The 21,561-nt window shown below is 37.5% G+C and overlaps 1 protein-coding gene across 1 annotated transcript; it reads right to left on the bottom strand.

Annotated features, from left to right (window-relative positions):
- Positions 1–1,500: 1,500 nt before the first annotated feature.
- hephl1b (hephaestin-like 1b) lies at positions 1,501–18,914 on the bottom strand. Its single transcript, XM_053332285.1, has 20 exons — positions 18,654–18,914; positions 15,948–16,192; positions 14,491–14,703; positions 13,991–14,197; positions 12,797–13,051; positions 11,972–12,140; positions 10,897–11,036; positions 10,629–10,760; positions 10,049–10,254; positions 9,532–9,676; positions 9,144–9,356; positions 6,164–6,380; positions 5,907–6,046; positions 5,682–5,807; positions 5,412–5,518; positions 5,023–5,254; positions 3,619–3,758; positions 3,203–3,356; positions 3,070–3,084; positions 1,501–2,020 (listed from the first exon to the last, which is right to left on the bottom strand). Exons 1-20 carry the CDS (start codon positions 18,824–18,826, stop codon positions 1,941–1,943), a joined length of 3,309 nt encoding a protein of 1,102 aa, XP_053188260.1. The 5' UTR covers positions 18,827–18,914; the 3' UTR covers positions 1,501–1,940.
- Positions 18,915–21,561: the final 2,647 nt, after the last annotated feature.

A 21,561-nucleotide genomic window follows, 5' to 3' on the forward strand; every position in this document is an offset into this window, starting at 1 on the left:
CTCTTCATTTTTAAGTAAAAATTTGAGTGCATGACTTTTATAGTACTTTTACTGTGCTATAATAATAGCTTTACTATCAATAGTAGTCAATAGTCAAAAAATACCCTTAGAAAAAAGTTTTGAGTACCTCTACCAGTGCTAATACCAACATTCTCATTTAAAGAAAGGGTAAAAAAAAGATAAAATAGTATTTGCCTGGAGCCCCAAATCACTCAATTTGCTCCTGTGTTGAAGTTTGGAGTTTTGGTCACTAATGTGAGACGATTGTTATTGAAATGTGGTACAGTCATTTCTCATTATCTTGCACATGGTTTACCCTTAATGCTGCAGTGAAGTGATGGCAATGTGCTTGCCGATTGTCCCATTTGGCAGGGGTGGCTTGTAGCATAAGGCACATAGTTTTTTTCTACTCCCCTTTTTTCAGGTGTGCTTGTACAAAGCTTTTGGAAATACACTCTTGTTCTTTGTTCTTAAAGATTTTACCCCCCCCTCTCCCCTGCCCCATTTTCAAAGCCTTATTGGTCAAACTTGATGTGCTATCTTGGCCAATGCCACTCTGCCTTTTGCCTGGAAGACTGAGTGCACTTCATTTTAGTGTGAATTCACTTTTTAAGTTCTTGGACTGGAAGTGACATTAATGCACTTTATTGCACTCCAGTCTAAATCTATTGGAGCTCCGATCTAAAATCTCGCTTAGGGCACCAACATAATCGGGGCAGGCCTTGCCATTTAGTGTCATGGATATAGCCAAAAGTAATGCAAGAGGCACATTTACACAAATTAAGTTGAGTTTTAAGTGTTTGTCTTGGGCCTCAAAAATGTATCTGCTTTCAGTGTTTTAAATGTTTGTTTGTTTAAAAGCAGCAAACTGAGTCAAAACCTGTTTAGTTAGTTGGAGACAACTTGCAGTACATTAGCACTATGCTCCACTGACCTGTGATCAATATGCAAATCAATCACTGAGTGACCAACAGTAAACCTAATCTAAGTAACAATGATATGGTAATTTGTCCTGTTACTGTGATCAATGTCTCAGAATAAAGGAAAAAACAACCCAGTTTGAAATTCAGATTTTCTTTTAATCTGGCATCCTATAAAATCATTCACAGTGATGGAAATTTGATTGATCAATCCTAGATTAACCAATCAGACTGTGAGAGTATCAATCATTAACAGATTACATGTTGGTGATAATACAAGTGGATGTAACACTATCTTTCCTGACTTAACAGTTATTTACAAACTCATTATACTTCCTCACTAGTGTGGTGTTTTATTTTCTACACATTAAAACATGCATTGATCTGATATGCCTTTACAGCATATGAGATACCACAGATCTTCAAGACAGAATTTAGTCAGCTGAGATATAATTGAATTAAAACAATGCATTACTGTAAAATATTGAACTTTTAAATTCTTCAATGGAAAGCTTAAGTTAAACATGCAGAATAGTTAAATGCAGGACTGCACACAATAAAAAACAAGTTATCATTGACCTGTTTTTTTGGAATCTTTTTATTTTCAAATTGAATTAACGCCACCTTGTGGTGCTGGGTAAATCTAGCACATGATAGAAAAATTACATATCACAGTGAATATAACTGCTACAACACAAATATCACAAAAAAACTGAATGAAAGTTTTTATTGCACATTTATAACTGGAATCAAATATTTGGTATAGCAGTGGTTTGCAAAGCCGGCCAGACAAATCACAGCAAACTCAGTGCAACACGCCAAAAAACAAGAGCAGAACAAAAACCATTCACACAAATATAAAATCACTCTTTAAGTCAGAGGAAATAAAATAACTTTCATAACTTTATACATGATTGTACAACTTTTGATATACAGTATTTGGACTGGCAGTGATTTTGCCCCCTTTTTTCAAGTGTATTAGCAACCACAATACAGACAATCCATATTGGAGTCCTTTCATTAGTGCAGCCCACCTGTAGCCATAAGACCGAGTGTCAATAAGAGCAGCAGAGTCTTTATGGAGCCTTCAGGTCCTGGTGCTACAGTAGGAAAGATGACAAAGTAAGAGACATGATAACCTTTTACACTAGTGACATACTATGCAGATTTTTTTTTGCTATCAAAACTGTCCTTAAATATACAACCTGAATCATAACCTCACCAAAGTGTTTTCGCTACATAATTGAAATAAAGTGACCTGTTATTTAGTGATGCACTCAATGTTGCAGTTTTACCCAAACAACTTGGATTTATTACTGTATGTTATACATTTTATATGTTTAATTATATATTTTATTGTGTAATAAGGGGTTTATAACAGTACCACAATGTCTCTTGAAATTTGATTTTATCCATATCAAGTTTATATGATCAAGAATTTATATGTTCTACATTACATCTTTTAACAATGACACAGCTCTAAAGGAATGCCTGACCCAAACATGTTTTTTGCTATATCCAATACATTTACCTAAGCAAGGACAGATAACATTTAACAAAACATCCATTGCATAACAGCAAAGACAGAGAAAGTCCAATACTTGCTATCCAATTTTTGACCTGGATTGACTTAGAAGAGAGAAATGAATGGTATGCTATGGCCGTGACCAAACCAAATTACGCTATTTGTTTACCACTGATTGGAAGATCATCTTTACTACAAATCACTTATATTTTACACCACAGCAACAAATCATGCTACATATGAATTTGGATGTACTGTATTGTGTCTACATTTTCAGGCATTCATTGGTTTCTATCATTTCTACATGATATGGAAGTGTATTAGCACACTCTTGAAATAAGCATGAGTTGTGACATTTGTCAGTTATTAATAATTTTGTAATAATCACAGATATTTGAATGTATAATATCTATATAATAATAATGTATAACATATAATATCTCCCTTAATGTCAATTGAAGTAAATATGCGAAGTAAAAAAGTAAATTTGTATCATTCAGATTTAATGTGATGTAATGTTCATGTATCTAAAAATATCAACCAGTGCCAAAATGAACAAAATACTCGTGTGAGGTTTTGCAGTTATGTGTGCGTCATTTTTTTCAGTGAAGAAACAAATCTTACCATGTGAAGAGGTTTCTGGAAGTGGAAAAGAGAAAAAATTACATGTAAGAAAAATCCTCTTCAGTAACTATGTCCCGCATATGAATTAAATTGTGAAACTGACATACATCATCATTTGCTTGCACATACACACCTTTGATGGTGAAAGTGGTCTCCATGCCAGCACGGATGTGGTCAGTCACGTGACAGTGGAGGAACCAAGTCCCTGGGTTTCCGGCCACCATTTCCACAGTCTGGAAAGTCCCGGGGAAGAGGTCAAAGACGTCTGCACGGTGCACGTGGTCCGTCTGGTGTACATGCAAAGCACATACAGTAAAAGAGACACAGGGTGCAGAGGGAAACAGAGGTTTTTAATGTACCATGCCCAAAATAATAGTTTTATTATTTGATTTAAATCAAATAGATAAATTCTGCACTGTGTGACCATGAAAGGATGGACTACTTTCTGTGTTCTAAATCCACTTCCTGATAAGACCTGTATTATCTATACATAGATCAGAGTTCTATTTCTAAATAAAATGAGACTTTATTAGTGATGGTGAGACTTACCTTGTAGGTAAAAGTCTCAGCGTGGAAGTGAACGGTGTGCATATCCACTTCGTTGCCCATGCCAAGTAGGTACCAGTCAACTTTCTGGCGCTGTGTCATCTCCAGTCCATGGAGATTACCATACAGTCTACCATTAATCCCTTCAACAGACATTCACGCATATACTCAGTGTAAACATAATTAAATGAAAAAACATAAAAAACACTTATTAAACATTAATGAGAATCAGTGATTCCAAAACTGAATTGAATTTAGTTTATCTTATATTTATCTTATTAATTTCTGTGCTGAGGGGGAGCAGTAGTTCTGCTGGTGTGACATTGGTGGGGCTGGGTGTTTAAATGTTATCGTTGTACTTGTTATAGTATGCAACCTTTTGATTTTAAGTGGTGGTTCCAAATGAGAACAAAATTTTGTGCCTGCGGTATATGTGATCATGCACCTGTATAATTGAGTAATTACAGGATGCTTTGGAGCTTGGCATTGTGTTTTAGTTAGAGGGCATCATCATCATTATTATTATAGTTGTTTCTGCTCTTTTTAAAAGAATACTTCATTCACTGTTTTGTTTGATTTTTGTGTTATAGAAAATGTACAGGTTTGAGTTTGCAGATGTTAGATTTTATATTATATTTTCATGTTCTTTATTATGTTTTATGTATCTTACGCTCTACCTCTCTGAGCTCCTTCACCCCCACGCTCCTGCTCGGTGCCTCAGGTCAGCTGACCTGCTGCTCCTGGAGGTACCGAAGTCAAAGCGAAAGCTCAGAGGGGATAGGGCATTTTCTGTAGCTGCTCCTAAACTATGGAACGAGCTTCCTTTAAATATTAGACAAGCGTCCTCACTGTCCGTTTTTAAAACTCGTCTTAAAACCCATTTTTATTCCTTGGCTTTCAACCCAGCATGAGACTCTGCTCCTGTTTTAGTGTTTTATGGTTTTATGGTTTGTTTGTTTTACTTGTTTTATTGTTTTTAATTTATTTTAAAAACAATAAACAATTATTTTAGTATTTATTTCCTGTAATTGTTTTACGTTTCCTGTGTTGTTTTTATGTATTTATGTATTTATGTGCAGCACTTTGTTTCAGCTGTGGTTGTTTTAAAGTGCTTTATAAATAAAGCTGAGTTGAGTTGAGTTGAGAGTGTGTGTGTTTGTTCCATATTTCAAGGCCAATTTCTCCTCGGCAACAGGAAATTTACGCAGATGCCGTTGAAGTTCTACTTTCTAGATGTTCAAAGTATTGGATAAATGAAAATTTTGACCTGATGATGGCGCCAGATGAAACATTTATAACAGTTCAGGGGGACATGAATGTTTGTACCAAATTTCAAAGCAATCCATCAAGTTAAAGTCTTTCTTGGATAAGAGTGTTTTACTCTCTGCACCTCTTCTCATCTCTTACCATGCATCATATTACTCTCCTCAAACTCCTCATCACGGATGACGTTACCAGGGTCGACACCGAGGTATGTTTTGATGTTTTCGTCTAAGTACCAGGACTGGTTTTCATCATGCACCATAAAAAGTAGAGCAAACTCCTTCTCCACGTCATTCCTCTGTCTGTCAGACCCCTCACCTTGCAGAGTCCCGGATCTGCACACCACCAGTGGCCCCAGAAGACCACTGTATAGATCCTGAACATAAACAAATGAACCTGCTCTGTCACAAACATGTAACAACTCAACTCCTATTTTAACATGCAAGTTCATCAAAATCATATTCTATTTGCATGCAATGTGCATTGTCTGCTTCCATGTGACTTTTACTGTGTACAGGTGACATGTACTGTACCTTAATGAAATTTACACTGGAATAGTAGGCATAGGAGATGCAGTTAGGATCCGAGACTCCTGGACCAGAGCTTTTAGGAACATTCCAAGCCAACTCGATTATTTGGCCTGAGGAAGAGGAAGGAAGGAAGAGGATACACACAGATAAAATATCAAACAATCTGCTTCTAAAAAAAGGCCATTGTTTTGCAGCTCTATCCCTTTGTGAGAAAACACAACAACATCATGCATTTTATTTAATCTATGTATTGATATAATACATATTTTTTACCAGGTTGGGCAGGAATGTGCGCACTGCCAGCCATAACTCCGTGTGCATTAATTGAGTATGGACGTCTGGCTTTGTTCTTGAATGTGATCACGATCTGCTCTCCAACTTCTGCTTTGATTATTGGTCCTACAGGAGAAAAGAAAACTCATGCATGAGTGGATGTATTCTTGAAAAAAAATCAGTCTTTTCTTGATCAAAAATAACATTAAGAACAGCTAGGCTTACCCATAATTCCCAGGTGTTGTTGGTTTTCCTGCCGTTTCTTCTGAACACTGAAGGTGTCATCAGTGTATTCTCTATACACCACCTTCTTATAGCGCGAGCCGATTCTGTTCTCCCCTTTCTCCACAAAATCATTGCCTGGACTGGGAGACATGTACCAATTTGCTTCTATTAACAACCAGTCATAAGTTATACCACAAATCACAGACTCTAGCACCAGCACTGATACACATCATCCTGCAATTATCTTGCTCACACACCTGTTCTCTAATGTGCCATGGTTATTCTCCTTCTCCCAGTCTCTGCTAGGTGAAAAGTCCCACTCTATTTCTTCAGCGCTGATAAAATACTGCACAATCTTGGTCGGCTTTGTGAGTATGTGGTTCAATTTGTGTCCCGGGCAGAAATTCACTTTGTACTGCTGTCTCATGCCAGCTGAGTAGTGGTCTGTTACTCTGCAGTTTACCTCAAACAAGCCTGTCAGGAAAATGAGGAGAGGTTAAGGATATGGTCACATGAATGGCTAATTTGTGGCTGGAGGCAGATGCTTCCTGAGAAAGAGCTTTACCCTTGGTTCATTCATTTGCAACTAAAAAACACTGTGGTTGAAAAAAAGAAACCCTAAGCATTTGTAGGGTAGCTCTCTTAACATGCGTTCATACTTTAATTACATCTAGCCATTGTTCTTGTAGCGGACACAGCATCAGTACGTCAGAGTCACCTTTGACCCTGAGATGAGTAAATTGGACCAGGTTTGATATAGAGACTGACAGGGTCTCTCTCTTGGACAAACAAAGATTCATTAACATTCCATGGAGCAACCAAGAGTGACAAGAACTACATAAAAGTAACGATTGACCTTCATGAATTAAAAGACACTGCACATTTCTGACTTCCCCCCCTCTGTGTCTCCTGAAACCACACAGAGCATGAAAGTGAGAAAATGAGTGTTAAAAACTTAAACAAGAACATCTTAGTAAATAGTATGGTTTAAACAATACCAATTACTTATATCAGTATCAATTACCTAAAGAAACCTCCACTGTAACAGCTATTACAGCAATCACAGATAAATGTGTATTTTAAGAACTGTGATTATACTTTCTCCTTTCATAAACACAAATGTTGGTATGAGAAGGTTTACTTAATGTGAGTGTTACATTGATGTTATGCTTACATTATGGTGATAATCAATTATCTATCATGGAATAAGTAGAATAACTATGTGTTATGCTTGATCATATTAATCCTTTTCAGGTTTTAATGAATGGCAGCTTGATGAATCAAGCTGATAATACAGAATAATACATCCTGTATTCTGTGTAAATAGTATGCATTTTATAATCAGGATTAAATACTGAATGAATGATGATGATGAAAAGTTTCATGGTAAAAAGTTGGAAATTAGATCCTCAAAGTAGCTGTGATGAATCTGATTGGCTGACACACAAGCCCTCCCCAGGGACAAAAACCAGCTGCACCCATCTGAACACGGCTTTGCTTGACTTGACTTGACTTTGCTTTGCTTCAGGTTTTGCTTTGTCCATCTTTTAATTTCTTCACCTCACACATTCTTACTTTAGTCACCTTATCTTATTCTTTTAATCTTGAGTTGAGTTAATCTTGTAACTTTCACCAGCAACGTACAGAGAAATGGCCCTTTAAGTAAACACGTCATTAAGTTTTGCATTCAGCCTGTTTTTGGAAATTTGTGATGATTTTGATGTGTGGCCAATGCTGAGATCTCTTCAGAAAGTTATTAAACAGTGAACTAGTTAAATTGGACTTTTTCCTCCATCTTTCATCAACCTGCGAGTGCTTTTGGGCAGACAAACGTCTGTCAATCCTATGACTCGTCATAATCGAGAAGGACAAAGTCTGCTAGCAGAAAGGCCAGCCGACCCGGACTATCCTCACAGCAACCTGCCCGGACCTGCAACGCTCTCTGAGATCTTCCACTTGGTGTGCGTACGCACAGTTCTGAAGGACAGACAGCTGAGACCCTCCATGGATGAAAGTAGGATCCAAATATTGCATTAATCAAGGGTTGATGTCAGATCCAGTAATTAAAATTTTCTTCAAAAGTAAAACTTACGCATAATCCTTCATTTAAATTCATCCTTCACCATCATCTTTCATTCATGTCGCTATATCGAGTAATAATCAGTTGAATTCATATTGTATTGAAAACTCATCATTACCTTTATTTATACATCATTTATTAGTAGTGTGTAGTTAATAAAATCCATAAAAACTCAATCAATGGTGTATGTCTATTCTTTGAAGTGATACAGGGGATCTATTGAACCGTTGAGCCATGAACTTTAGATATTTGACTGATTCAGAAATGTATTGATTTATTAATTGGTTAATCAAACCAATTACATATTTCCTTCTTCCGAAGGTGGTGCTCCTGATTATCAGAGCTATTTTTAATATCTTTTAATATCTTATAATATCCATAATTTGCTACATTACATAACATGCTCCAAAACATCCTTGCTTTGCAGCTTTTATCTGATGATGTGTCTATTTCTTCCTCCAGTGTTGCACTACAGCCATTCTAGGCCCCATACAGAAACAATATAGCATGCTATTTGAGGAATTCTAGTGGAAAATGGTAGTGGTTGGAGTGTGGTTTGCAAACATCCCCATGTAGGGTTAGCTTGAAACGGGTGGACTGCATATTATCACAGTTATTGTGTTTCATGCCTGTGCAGTCTGTTTGTATACTATCTGAGCAACTAAATGTTAAAGTTTACTTCTTCATTCTTTATGGTTGCCTCTTTTTCTTTCATTGATCTTTGGACTCTGGGAAACCCAAAAAGAGTAATGCAGTATCTTATAAGCAAACAATTTGTGGGAGGTTGTGGTAGCATTTGAATGGAAAGCAGAAATTCCACCAATCCCAAAATAATAACCCAAAATAAAGGGGTTGTCTTAGAAAGTAGTCTGGATCAAAATTGACAACTCCCTAAAATATATCTCAGGGTATTGTAGATAACATAAATACTATCCATAGTTTTGACATGTCCTGCACCACTTTGTATTATACTGTAGCTACAGATGAGTTGTAGATAACACTTCCTGTTGTGTGTGTTGGAGTTAAAGTTTGTTTAAGGAAAACACACAAGTTATCTAAGCAGGTTTGTAAAAAGACAAAGCTTGGCATACGGACCAACCCTGACAGTGTGTGAGAGAAAAGGAAGTGTTGTGTAAGTAAAGGGTAACATGACTGACCACGAGTATTTGGTTCCATGGCAACAGTCGTGGTGGTGTGAGGGAACAAGTTGAGGGTGTCACGCGTTGTGTTCATCTTCTTGAAGGTGTTCCCCTCGAAATAAACACCATGGATGTCCACCTCTGTACCAAGCCCAAAGGTGTACCACCGAACTTTGTCCCCGGCACACATCTCAAGTCCAGGAAGGTTCCCATACATAAACCCATTTACCGCTGAAATGATGGGAATATTTAAAGAGAAAAAAACAGAGACGTAAGAAAATACCAAATACAATATGAGAAGTGGCACTTGAAATATGATGCTAATGTTACAAACAGTATCAATCTAATATAGCTACAATTTTAATCTAATACAAGAAATGAAGTCAAAATGACACTCTGTGATTACCATGCATCATATTGCTCTCCTCAAAGTCTTCATTCTCAGGATCTGAGTTGTTGCTGCCAAACTTCTTGATATTCTCTTCCAAATACCAGCTGGAGTTTTCATCCATGACAGAAAACAGAAGGAAGAACTCCTTATTCACACCCTTCTGTTAACAAAGAACACACAGTCACAGTATTATTTACACAATAAGAAATTATTACATTTTTTATAAGCTTTTTCACATATCTTTCAACATGCAAATGTAAAACGTTTAAACTCGTTTCTTGCCATATTTTGTTGTTAAAATCAACTTTCTATATTATGTTCACTATAATGTATTTGTGCTCATTTGAGCTATTTTATCTGCAATGGCCAAATTTCCAGACAAGGATTATTAATGTTTCATTTGATCCTCAATTTCAGTAGTGCTGCAACAGTTGCTGAAAATGAATTAATGACATAATTTAATCATTTTAAAGCAAACATTTACCAGATTACAGATTTGCTAAATTTCACTTTGTGAGAGAGTTATGTTAACCTGCATGCCGTTCTCTCCCAGCGTCCCTTTCTTGCACACAAGCAGAGGTCCCACTAATCCAGAGTTGGTGTCCTTAACAGCATCAGTGGCAGAGTAATACAAGTAGTTGATACATGGAGAATCAGATGAAGATGGCCCTTCCAGCACCTGCCAGGTGTAGGTGAAATTCTCCCCTGGACCAACATGAGAGCCAGGCTTGTCGACACCTAGAACATGCACAAAGCTTCTATGTCCAGTGTTTTGGTCTCTTTCAGTGAGCATTTAGTTTCTTTGGGCATTTCTTTCTTACCCAGTTCAATAAATGTGATGAAAGTGTACCTAAGAAACTTTAATGTAGTATTACTAACTTGGAAATAAGTAAAATCTTGTTGCTTGACTGTTTAGGTCACCAGTGATGCCATTGATGCAAAACTGAATTATAACTATGTTTGATAACAATACTAGCTTTATTACACATTTTCTTTTTACACATTACTAATAACAAACTGTTTGTGACCAATGTCAATGTGTCCTCAAAAATCTGACACATTAATTGGATGTATTACGAAATTCAGTTAAATGTAACTGGTAGCTTTCTCACCATCCTCATAGCTGCTTCCCTGGAACCGTTTGTCATAGTGCACGCCGTGAGGCTGAATGCTGTAATTTCTCTTAGCCATATTCATGAATGTCACTCTGAGAGTATCTCCTTCCTCAGCCCTCAATACGGGACCTGGACAAATTCAGAAGACCAATGTAAGCAGAAAAAGGGTAAAAGGCATGGCACTAGTTTACCAGAGACTACAAGATACAAAAATGTGGCATCTGATTTCACCAAATTTAGAACTTGATGAAAAGATAGGCCTTACCTAAGAGTCCTAAGTGTCCAGAATCAGGTGTTGGTGTCTTTTTGGTGGTGAAGGTACTGTCTGTGTACTCTTTGTATAAGACTTTCATATAACGACCACCGATCCTACCATCCCCTCTGCCAAAAAACATCTCTGAAGCACTGAGAGGAAATGGTGTTGCAGTGTAGGGAGGAAGGAGCACAATAGATTGTAAGTTGAATTTCATACTAGTGGTAAACTGAACAGAACAGCTGGCCAGTCATAGGGTTTTCACTGTGTGGGTTTAGGGAACAATAACAAAGACGAATCAACAACTGAATCAGTATCCACTCTATTTATACTAGACAAAAACTGCATCGCCACAGGAATGGCCAGCTCACATGCAGTGTAATCAACCCCGTCCAGAGGCCATATAAACAGACAAGCAAACCTTAAAGGGATACTTGATGAACATGAAACAGTAATTACCTACTCAGTGATTTAGCTCCTGTATTCCACCTTAGCCTTCAAAAGAACTGGGCTTTACAGTATGAGGCTGTATTTTGAGACAGCAGACCCCATAATACAAGACTCACAATAATGCAGTTGTGATTATAAAACACAGGGATTACTCTGCATTAGGTGCAGGAGACATTCGTGCAGTTGTACAGAGATCTGTTCTAGATGCATAATAGATATTTTGTTTAGGATTAACTTTGATCTTCATCCTGACAGAGAAATTAAGATATATTCTTATAATTTAAGAAACCTAGGCATAATTCAAACTTGACAACAGGATAATTTCACATTTTAAAACCTGAGGTTATATAAAGATGTACAGGTTTAGCAATAATATATGTAGTGAAAATGTCTTTTTTGGTTAGATTTGGACAAAAAAAACAACAAATAAATATAAGCAGTCAAATTTAAACATCTGTTTTACTGGACATGACCACTGATAGTAGTTTGGGAGAAATCTGACATGACACTGTGTGGGCTAACTAACTACCATACATAGGGCTAACTCATTGTGTGTTTAGTAGGCTTTTGGAAAAAAACTTTCTGTTTCCATGTGTTACATAACAGAGCGAAACACATCATTTGATAAGATGCCCACCTGCCGGGGTCAGTCAGAGATATATTGTTAATGACATCTCTTCCTGTGGGAGCATAGTTCCACTTGACTTCCTCTGCTGCCAGGTAGTAATTCCTCACAATGCCACCCGGCCCTGTGGTGCTCGTGTCATTGCCACATGACTTCACGTCATAAAAGGCCTGCATCCCAGCTGGGATAGATGAAGACACACACACACACACACACACACACACACACACACACACACACACACACACACACACACACACACACACACACACACACACACACACACACACAACACATACATGCTTGTTATGAAACCTTCCAGCAGTTGTCTCAGTGGCAGCAAATCAACCTGACAAGTCTAAAGGTTCATATATAATTGTCCATAAATGAATAAATATTCCAGCGCTCAGATAACATGTTCAGCTTCTTTATCTTCTGGCAGTTATCATGTTAAAGAGAGTTCATTTCCAGAGTTCACTTACAGAATTTGTGAAACTAAAGTGATTTGTACTGTAAATAAATTTGTAATAAATTCATGTTGCTTTTTTTAAAGAATATGGTGAACCTAACCTAACCTATGGAGAACCTAATATGATACAGAGTATGTCGAGCAAGTATGGCCTATTCAGGTCTCTGTTACCTGGACTTTGAACAGACCACAAAATACAGAATAGCAAGTCTTGTTTACAGTACAAGTGTTTGCTGTGGAATGGCTTTGACAAAATAGCATTACCTCACAAGAATGCATTCTCCACTGTCAGCAACTCTACACAACTAGTAAAGTCTCAGGGCAGAGAGGTCAAAGATTACACAGAGGTTAAAGGTCAGGTGCCCTACCTTGCAAGTGGTCATTAACCTGGCAGGCCAGCAGCCACTTTCCTCTTGACTTTGGGACCATTTGAGCTGTAACAAACGTGGCTGGGAACAGGCTGAGAACGTCAGTGCGGTGGCCACGGTCCAGCAGTGTATTCCCATGAAAAAAGGCAGAGTGAATGTCCACCTCATTACCCATGCCAAACAAATGCCAGGCCACAGCACGGTGCTGGCATAGCTCAATACCGGGCAGGTTACCAAACATGTACCCATTAATAGCTGTCACACAGAGAAAAGCACAGGCAGATGTTAAAGGGGAGGACAAACAGAACCAGTTCAACCTTTAAACCCTCTTTTATATACACCTTGTTTAAATAATTAGTAATGTAAGGTTTGATGTGAAGTGGCCTTGTTATGAAAGAGTTTAAATAATGTAATAGTAACTCACTAAACACACATTAAAGAATATAGGGGCAACAGGATTTGAAAATTAATCTTTAGATGTATTGATAAAATAAAAAGAGAAGTGAATAGAATTTAGTGGCATCTAGTGGAACAGACTCAGCAGAAATGGAATATGATATTCATAACCATGTTTCAATTAGTCTATAATCACCTGAAAATAGGATTTATTGTGTTTTTGTTACCTTAGAATGAGCCCTATATCTCAATCAGGAGTGGGTCCTTTTCCACTTGGGCTTCCATGTTGCATCACCATGTTTCTACTGTAGTCCAAAATGAACAAAACAAACACTAGCTCGAGAGATGGCATTTTGTGTTTTTGCTCATTTTTCTGCCTCTGTAGGTTCTCCTAAAGCAGGTGGTTCAAATATGGTAATTTCTCATTACTTCTGGCTCCAAAACTCCAAGATGGCAACGAACAAAATACCAAACTTAAGACTTCAAAATGCAGCTTCACAAACTGAGGAATGATGTCTAGGTGGCTACATCTATTGTTTTTATACAGTCTATGGTTCTCCTTTATGCTTGGTAGAGGAGGGGGAGGGGAGGTGTATTCAGTTGGTTGCAGTCTGCAACCTCACCTCTAGATGCCACTAAATCTTATAAACTGGACCTTTAAGAGAACTTCCAAAAAACAAACAAACAAAAAAAAAAACAACTAAAAACAAATCTTATATCAGAATATTTTTTCTTGTTAACTCTCTCAATCTGTCATTTTAGAGACACTCAATCAGAGAAAAACCACTAATCTCTCACCATGCATCAAGTTTGACTCGTGAAAGTCTGGGTCTTCTCTATCGACACCAGCTGGATCACTGCACTTCTGAATGTTGTCAAGCAGATACCAACTCAGGTTTTCATCCACCACGTTAAACATCAGGAAGACATCCTGGTCAACATCATTACGGGCAGACTCTGGAGCAGACTCTGTCTGGACTTGTTCAGAAGTGTCCTTCAAGATTCCTACATAGACAAAACATGTATGCTAGGGGTTAAAATGCTACATATCATTTAAAGCGCAACATTTAATTACAATTATCTTTGTAATTCTCCCCGTGGTTTCCACCATCTTTGTTTTTCTTGGCAGTGGTTTAATTGTTGTTATTACGGGCTTAAGAGTAGGGAGTGTTTGTTTTATCATGGATAGAGGAAGCCCTTGGTGATTGTAAATGTAATTAAGAGGTTAAATTTGATTATACTTTATTTTTAAAAAAGCATTATAAATGTACTGTTGCTCCTAACATATAGTCACATGCCTTTTTTGCAGGTGAGCAGTGCCCCTATAAGTCCTGAAGCAATGTCCCTGGGGGCATTTACGTGAGAGTGGTAAACCCAGGTTAGGCAGTTGGCATCATCATCTGTGGGGGCAAATTCTGGTCTGACCTCCCAGCGGTAGGTGTAACTTCCTCCTGGAGGAACAGAATCATCTTTCTTCAGCTTGCCTGATGTCCCATCTGGATAGAGCGCTCCTGGAAGACAAATACAGCATGTTCATTCTGAGATCAGTTTAACAAGCAATTGCCTTTCCACTATTACTTTATGTCAGCAGACAAAAAGGGCTACAGAGCTTTTTGTTGTTGTAAAGTACAATTGTGCCTTAACCATTTAAAATATGAAGTTAAAAACAGTAAAAGAATGCAGAAAATATTGTATGTGAAACATAAAATCTATTGACTGAAATTTGCTTTAGAAATCACATTTGTCAATAGAGGTTTCGAAAATCGAGGTCATATCCATTTCCTCTACTTATCTTATCTCTGTCAGCCTCCATGTGTGTAAATGTGTGTGAGCCACAAACGCATAGCTGACCTCAGTCTTACTGGCAGTAGACAATGAACTCTGTACAGTTGATCATAATAATTTGCTTCACTTCATTTTCCCCTCTTTCCCCCTCCCCTTCCTGTTAAAACAGTCTCTTAAATGGTCTCTAAAAAACAAAACTTGAGTTTCAGTTCCTGGCTGTGTGAATTCCTGAGGCAGGATGTATCTCCTTAGATGGTGGAAGGGGGCATCAAATTTCAACATACGTATCTCTGACCTAACAGCCACTCAGTTCTTAAAACTGTGCCATGACACAGTCTGCCCCTCATACAGACCTAGATTGACCCTTTCTATGCGTGCCACATCACAATGTTAGATGAGTGCTAGTCAAAGCCATAGTTTTTGCATTAAAATCAGATAGAGGACTTTATATGCATGTGTTTGGATAATGTTTCTGACAATGCAGAGACCAAGTTACCAACAGCCTTTGGAGTCAAAATGTTGTGCTGTTCTGAAGTAATGCCAAAATTCTGAAGACCGTTTGGTGAGCCAAATAAAATACTCACAGGAAATCAGTTTTTAACAGAATAGCTTCACTTATTGAATGACCTTACTTTCTTAGACATCTGTGGTAATAGAAAATAGAATGTACTAAAATGCTGTCATTTATGAAACCTAACTGGAAATGTAAAATATCAAAGTCATGTTAACAATTGCTGCATCATCGACATTTTTCTACATTTGTTTTTGTAACATTGTATTACACAAACTGTTATTCGTTTAATCTAATTTAATATAGCAATGTTATTTTCCATCAAAATGTATCATTTCTGTCTTATTTTAGAGGAAAACCTTTTAAGAGTCAAACCCTGATTGATATCTATTTGATATTGCGCATCCTTCTGTGTGTAAAGGCAGTATGTACATATATGTACACCATGCAATGCTATACCCTCTGCATTCTTCTCATAGAAAACTCCGTGGGGATGCATAGAGTAGTTCCTGGTTGCAAAGTTCTTCAAGTGGACTGTGATAACATCATCAATCTCAGCTCGTAGTATGGGCCCCAGGAAGCCCAACCAGCTGGGTCTGGGAGCTTGTTGACTGTAAGTGGCATCTGTGAACTGTCGGAACATAGCCTTCTTATAAACACTGCCGATACGATGGGGTCCGTTTACCAGGAATACAGAAGCATGTCTGCAATACAAACAGATGAAAGAAAAAAAAGTGTGTAAGAGATACAGATAGGGCAGTGATTACACAAAAGGAGGACAGTGTAAGAGGGACAAGATCTTATTACATTTCACATCATTCACGTCATTTTTGAAGAGCATACGTGTAAACAGCACAAAAAACTCAAAGCAACAGAATAAAGACCCTTGTGATCTATACTGTAAATATAAGTATGAGAAACATTATATACAAACATCACAATATAGACAATATGACAATAACTAAATACACAACTGTATGTGAAATATTTACCAGTATGAAAATAAGTGAAAAACAAGTATGGCAAAAGGTGTGATGCCATTGTAATACACTATATGATTTTTTTGTGACTTTATGCACTAATTAAGATTGTACAACAGGCTCAGATTAGTCAGTAACAGACAACATTACATTACATATAGCAAGTCATGAATCCCTTTACTGTAGCTGTGGTGCCACAAAAGAAACTGCAGTTATCTAACAACTAGACTTTGTGATTACACGTTTCTGTGATCTAGGTGAGCTCATAACCTGTTCCTGGGGCCTTGCTACTGTATAGCTAGCCTCCAACCAAAGAAAGTAAAGCAGAGGACAAAAAGTATTACACCATCTAGACTAACAACAGGGTTGACAGCCTTGATGAGAGTCCAATAAAGAGGGCTTCAATGAGAAGTTGATTGGAGGAATGTTTCATTGAGTCTTTTGTGTGGCTGTGTTATTTTCAGTATTGATGATATTTGAGATGCTGGGTCGCAGTCACCTTTGTTATGAAACTGTGTCACAGTTATCATAAAACATACAAATTCATGGTTTTCCATCATGATATGACTTTTTTCATGAAGGACAACAAACATCATACAAAGGAAATACAAATATCTGGAGAAAATGGAATAATATTATTCAATACACAGTCAAATATCTTGGTTTGAGTCATGAACATGGAATGCTTTGTGTGCTTTGAGTGTTCACTGATGGGGAAGCTGATTGGCTGAGTCAGTCAGGAAAGTCCAGCATAATGCAAGGGTGTATGTAATGCCTCTTAACTTATTGACCTCTTACAAGCAATCATAGCCAATCACTTTTATATCCATAACAATATACATAATATGTTTGCTTATGAAAGAAAGCAGGCAAAATCAGCTGGTAAAGAAATATGTGGTGGGCTTTTACTTACTGTAATAAACAATCCAGAGGCTTATCCTAATTTTCACTGTAACTAGAACTGGAAAAACTGTACAAGTCCTGTCATCTGTTCTTTACAAACTACCTTTTCCAACTGGATCTGTTTGGTACTTTTAATTATAGTTTAATCAAAGCAGTGGATGATGTCTGTTTAAGCTGCTCCTAAATTATGGAATGAGCTTCCTTTAAATATTAGACAAGCGTCCTCACTGCTGTCTGTTTTTAAAACTCATCTTAAAACTCATTTTTATTCCTTGGCTTTCAACCCAGCATGAGACTCTGCTCCTGTTTAAGTGTTTTAGGGTTTTATGGTTTGTTTGTTTTACTTGTTTTATTGTTTTTAATTTGTTTTAAAAACAATAAACAATTATCTTAGTATTTATTTCCTGTTAATTGTTTTACGTTTCCTGTGTTGTTTTTATGTATTTATGTATTTATGTACAGCACTTTGTTTCAGCTGTGGTTGTTTTAAAGTGCTTTATAAATAAAGCTGAGTTGAGTTGAGTTGAGTTTACCAGAATGTTTTACAGTCATTTTGAACTTCCAAAACTTCACTATATGCTCCACTCTTTTTTGTTTCATAAATAAAAGGTACAACCATAGATACCCCCTATTCAATTCTCTTAAATTGTGATGAAAAAAATATATAACTGTAAATTCTTGGGACAGGGCTCAACTGTGCATCTAAAATTTGACTGCAAAATACATTAAAAGATCATTTTCTGGTAAAATCCTGATGTGAATGTCATTCCACTCTTTTATCAATCGTTATTTGTATATATCAATCTTTATTTGTATAGCAAATAATCTTTTACATCCTTCTGCATACTCCAGCAGAACACACTAACTTTACATGTAATATCACAGTGCTGGTGGTACTGGTACATCTTCCTCACTGATTTATAGGAGAAGCATCTGTTTGAGTATCTTGTTTCATTTCAGGTAAGCAAAGAAAGCCTCTAATGTCATGACAGAAGACAGTCATTCATTATTAGTCAAGTGAAGCACTGTCTTACTGCCAGCAAAGTACACAACAACCCCAGTCTAGACACTATCACACCCAGGCAAGATGACATAGTGTGACTAAAACTTTTCTACTTTCTGTTTTTAGATTGGCGATCTTTGGGTTTCTTCCACAGCATTAATACACTACGTCAGACTCAGTAGCCTAAACTGTCCATCTCAATGTATAGCTACATTTGATGTTCAGGTTAAATCACAGCCCAGCATATCATTTTCCTAAACAACTATAACAGAAACTCACTCATCATTTTCGACGTCTTTCCCGTTCAGCAGGTTTTTTCCACTTGGTGTATAATCCCACGAGTCTTCAATGATCCCCACATAGTAAACCCTTTCCCTGCTGCGCTTGCCTGGGGCACCGGAGCAGACCAAAAACAACAAACAGCTCGCCAGCAGCCCCCAAATTCTTGCCATGATCGAACGACTGCTCTAGTAGTTGCAGGTAAGAGTGTTTAGCGGGTTTTTGGTTCAAACGGGTCAAGTAGAAACTTCCGTTGACTCTCCCGTATAAAGGCTGAACGGGCGCAGCACTACTTATGAAACTGCAAAAAAGAAAACAGTTCGCTTATTCAGCCTCAGAGCTGTGACCGCCTCCTGTGGTATCAGTGCGTGCATATAACCGCTCAATCTTCTCGCCTTAATTATTATAGGGTAGTTGTTATTGAGATAGCCTACTGGGAAATTAAGGTAATTGATATATTTAAGATAAGGAGAGAAAAAAATGCAGACTAAGCATCAGATGATCGGCTAAAGTGGCTGTCAATTTCCCAGAGGTGATGAGTAATAAGCACCCTGCTGGTCTAGGCTATTACAGTTTTAAGGATGTCTAGATTGTGTTAGACTTTTGGAGAAAACAGATCAATGTTAATGTTTAACCCTCATCCTACCAACATATTTAACATAAAAGGACCACTTACTTGGGTCCCTGATGGGGACCCCACCCATGAACCAAAAGAAACAACAATTACAGCAAAAATGTTACCTTGTTTATTCTCAAAACATAATTACTTAATGACATCTGTAAATAACTACTACTAATAAAGATATGTAAACATTTAGACAAATTGTACTTTTTATTCCAAGTACAATCTTTCCATCTGCCTTCAAAATGTAAGAATGCCCCACCACAGTGTGATACTTTAAATAAGGACCAAAGGTAAACATGAACATAATTGGATACATGTATTAAATCTGCATAGGTGGTATTGTGTGGTTTTGACATGACCCCAATACATTGGTAGTTTCAAAAGGGACTAATTAAAACAGAAACAGTGATGTGAAGTGAGGTACACATTGATTGCCAAAGTCATGAAAAATTGGAATGAATGAATAAAGCACCTGTGAGATATGACAAAATTGTACCTGTGGGGTCTGCAGGTACCCCAGTTGCTGGGATCAAAGGTTAAGTTGTGATTAAATTAATAGCCAATAAATTGAATGTATTATTTATAAACTGTGCTTTCAATATTGGCACCATGATTGTGAAACCCCTATATGTTGAATTATGTTGCTAGAACTTGTTCAAGTCAGCTCATCCTGATAATGCACATTTTCCTCAGTCCATCCAGAATGTACTGTTTAACAATGATAACAGTGCATCTGTCAACCAGAAGCCATATCATACCATATATGAAAGGAGTGAGGCTGACACCTGCTGACTAACTCTGTGCAGTACAATTGTTCAGAGTCAATTGATGGCTCTGTCATTTCAGTGCAAATACAGGTCACTGGTAATACACAAACAGCATACATACACTCTGGTTTTGTCTCCCTCCTTTGTTTCGGTGACTCTGATCCCTGAGTTTCCTATTTCTGATAATCCCCACAAATCTGTCAGTACAATCTGCACCCCATGCGCAGTAGTGATTCAGGGCAAAAACAACGTGCTTTGGGTACCAGAACATAAAGCAGCAAGGCTGAAAATAGTTGTCCATAGTACTGTTATTATTCTGTGAAGTGCTTGTAGGTCACCTGGGTCAACTCCCTGGGCTCAGGAGTTGAGTGTGTTCTTGTTTGTCTTATCGTGCCCCCTGAAATCCGAGCCCACAGAAAGAACACTTTGTTCCACAAGATCACCTGTGCTGTAATTTATTCTCAGTCAGGCCCTGGTCCAGCACTTCTCTGTGTGATGGAAATCTGTGGAGATCCAACTTGCTTTCTGCATGGCTATTTAATATTATATCTTAAACTTCAGAATTTGAAGTGAGTCAAAACTTTCACACTCCCATGAAGTTTTCAAGCTGATTAGTGGTTTTGTAATGTCTGTGTGTTACAATCTAGGTGAAATATCCCAAAGTCATTTGTGTATGCCTCCAGTTGAGAGAGAGGTCTAGCACACTTCATAGAGCGATGGTTAACATCTTGTGCCAGACAAAGCCTAATCTGATTCCAGATTTAGGAATTTAGCTGAAGATTTAGGCAGATTTACAGTCCTCATGAACTGGCATTCAGCTAAAGTTATATCTACAGTGAGCAGGTGGGGAAATGAAGCTGAACAGACCTCTTACATTTAATCACACAAATCTTGTCATCTTGGTTTTAATGAATGATGAGCTTTTCTCCCCAATTATGTTAACCTGTCGAAGAACTCAGGTTTGGAGAATTTACTGGAAGAGCAAACATTTTGAAGGCTAAATCTAGTTCTTAAGTAGTTAAGGCAAGTAAATTAAAACTTTATCTGAAAATCAGATTGTGATAGCAAGTTATAAATAAGTGAATAATAGCCTACATGTTGAAGCTTTATTATCATTTTTCAATTAGTTGCACTTTAATTATCCTTAAATGAATTAAAGCTGCACCAGTTGATAATGATAATGATATTAATTAGGCTATGCATCAGTATGAGGTTTATTGCCAAGTAGGTTTGCACATACAATGGATTTGCCTTGGTTTTGTGGTACATAGCAGTCAAAAATATACACAAAGTAGTATTAAATAATATAAATAAAGAATGTAAAATATATTGTAAGAAGAGGTGAGAGAGTTGAGTGAGGGTAGAGTCCTTCAAAGGCTCCATAGTTCACCTATCTATAATTAATCATTGATCCATCATAAAGTGTATTGATTATGGCACTAACCCTGCTAGTGCACAATCTTTTGGCGTGAACGCGCTCCCCCTCCACACAGTGAACGCGCACGGCGGCCGCCTC

Source organism: Scomber japonicus, chromosome 13 (assembly GCF_027409825.1).
Source record: "Scomber japonicus isolate fScoJap1 chromosome 13, fScoJap1.pri, whole genome shotgun sequence".
Classification (NCBI taxonomy): Eukaryota; Metazoa; Chordata; class Actinopteri; order Scombriformes; family Scombridae; genus Scomber; species Scomber japonicus.

Excerpts from the sequence above, each read along its gene's own strand:
- hephl1b (XM_053332285.1), bottom strand. The coding sequence starts at position 18,826 with ATGGCAAGAATTTGGGGGCTGCTGGCGAGCTGTTTGTTGTTTTTGGTC. Across the intron at positions 11,037-11,971 it reads TCTCTGACTGACCCCGGCAG|TGCTTCAGAGATGTTTTTTG; the intron begins GTGGGCATCTTA and ends ATTTCCTCTCAG. Across the intron at positions 3,759-5,022 it reads GGAGAGTAATATGATGCATG|GGATTAATGGTAGACTGTAT; the intron begins GTAAGAGATGAG and ends TGTCTGTTGAAG.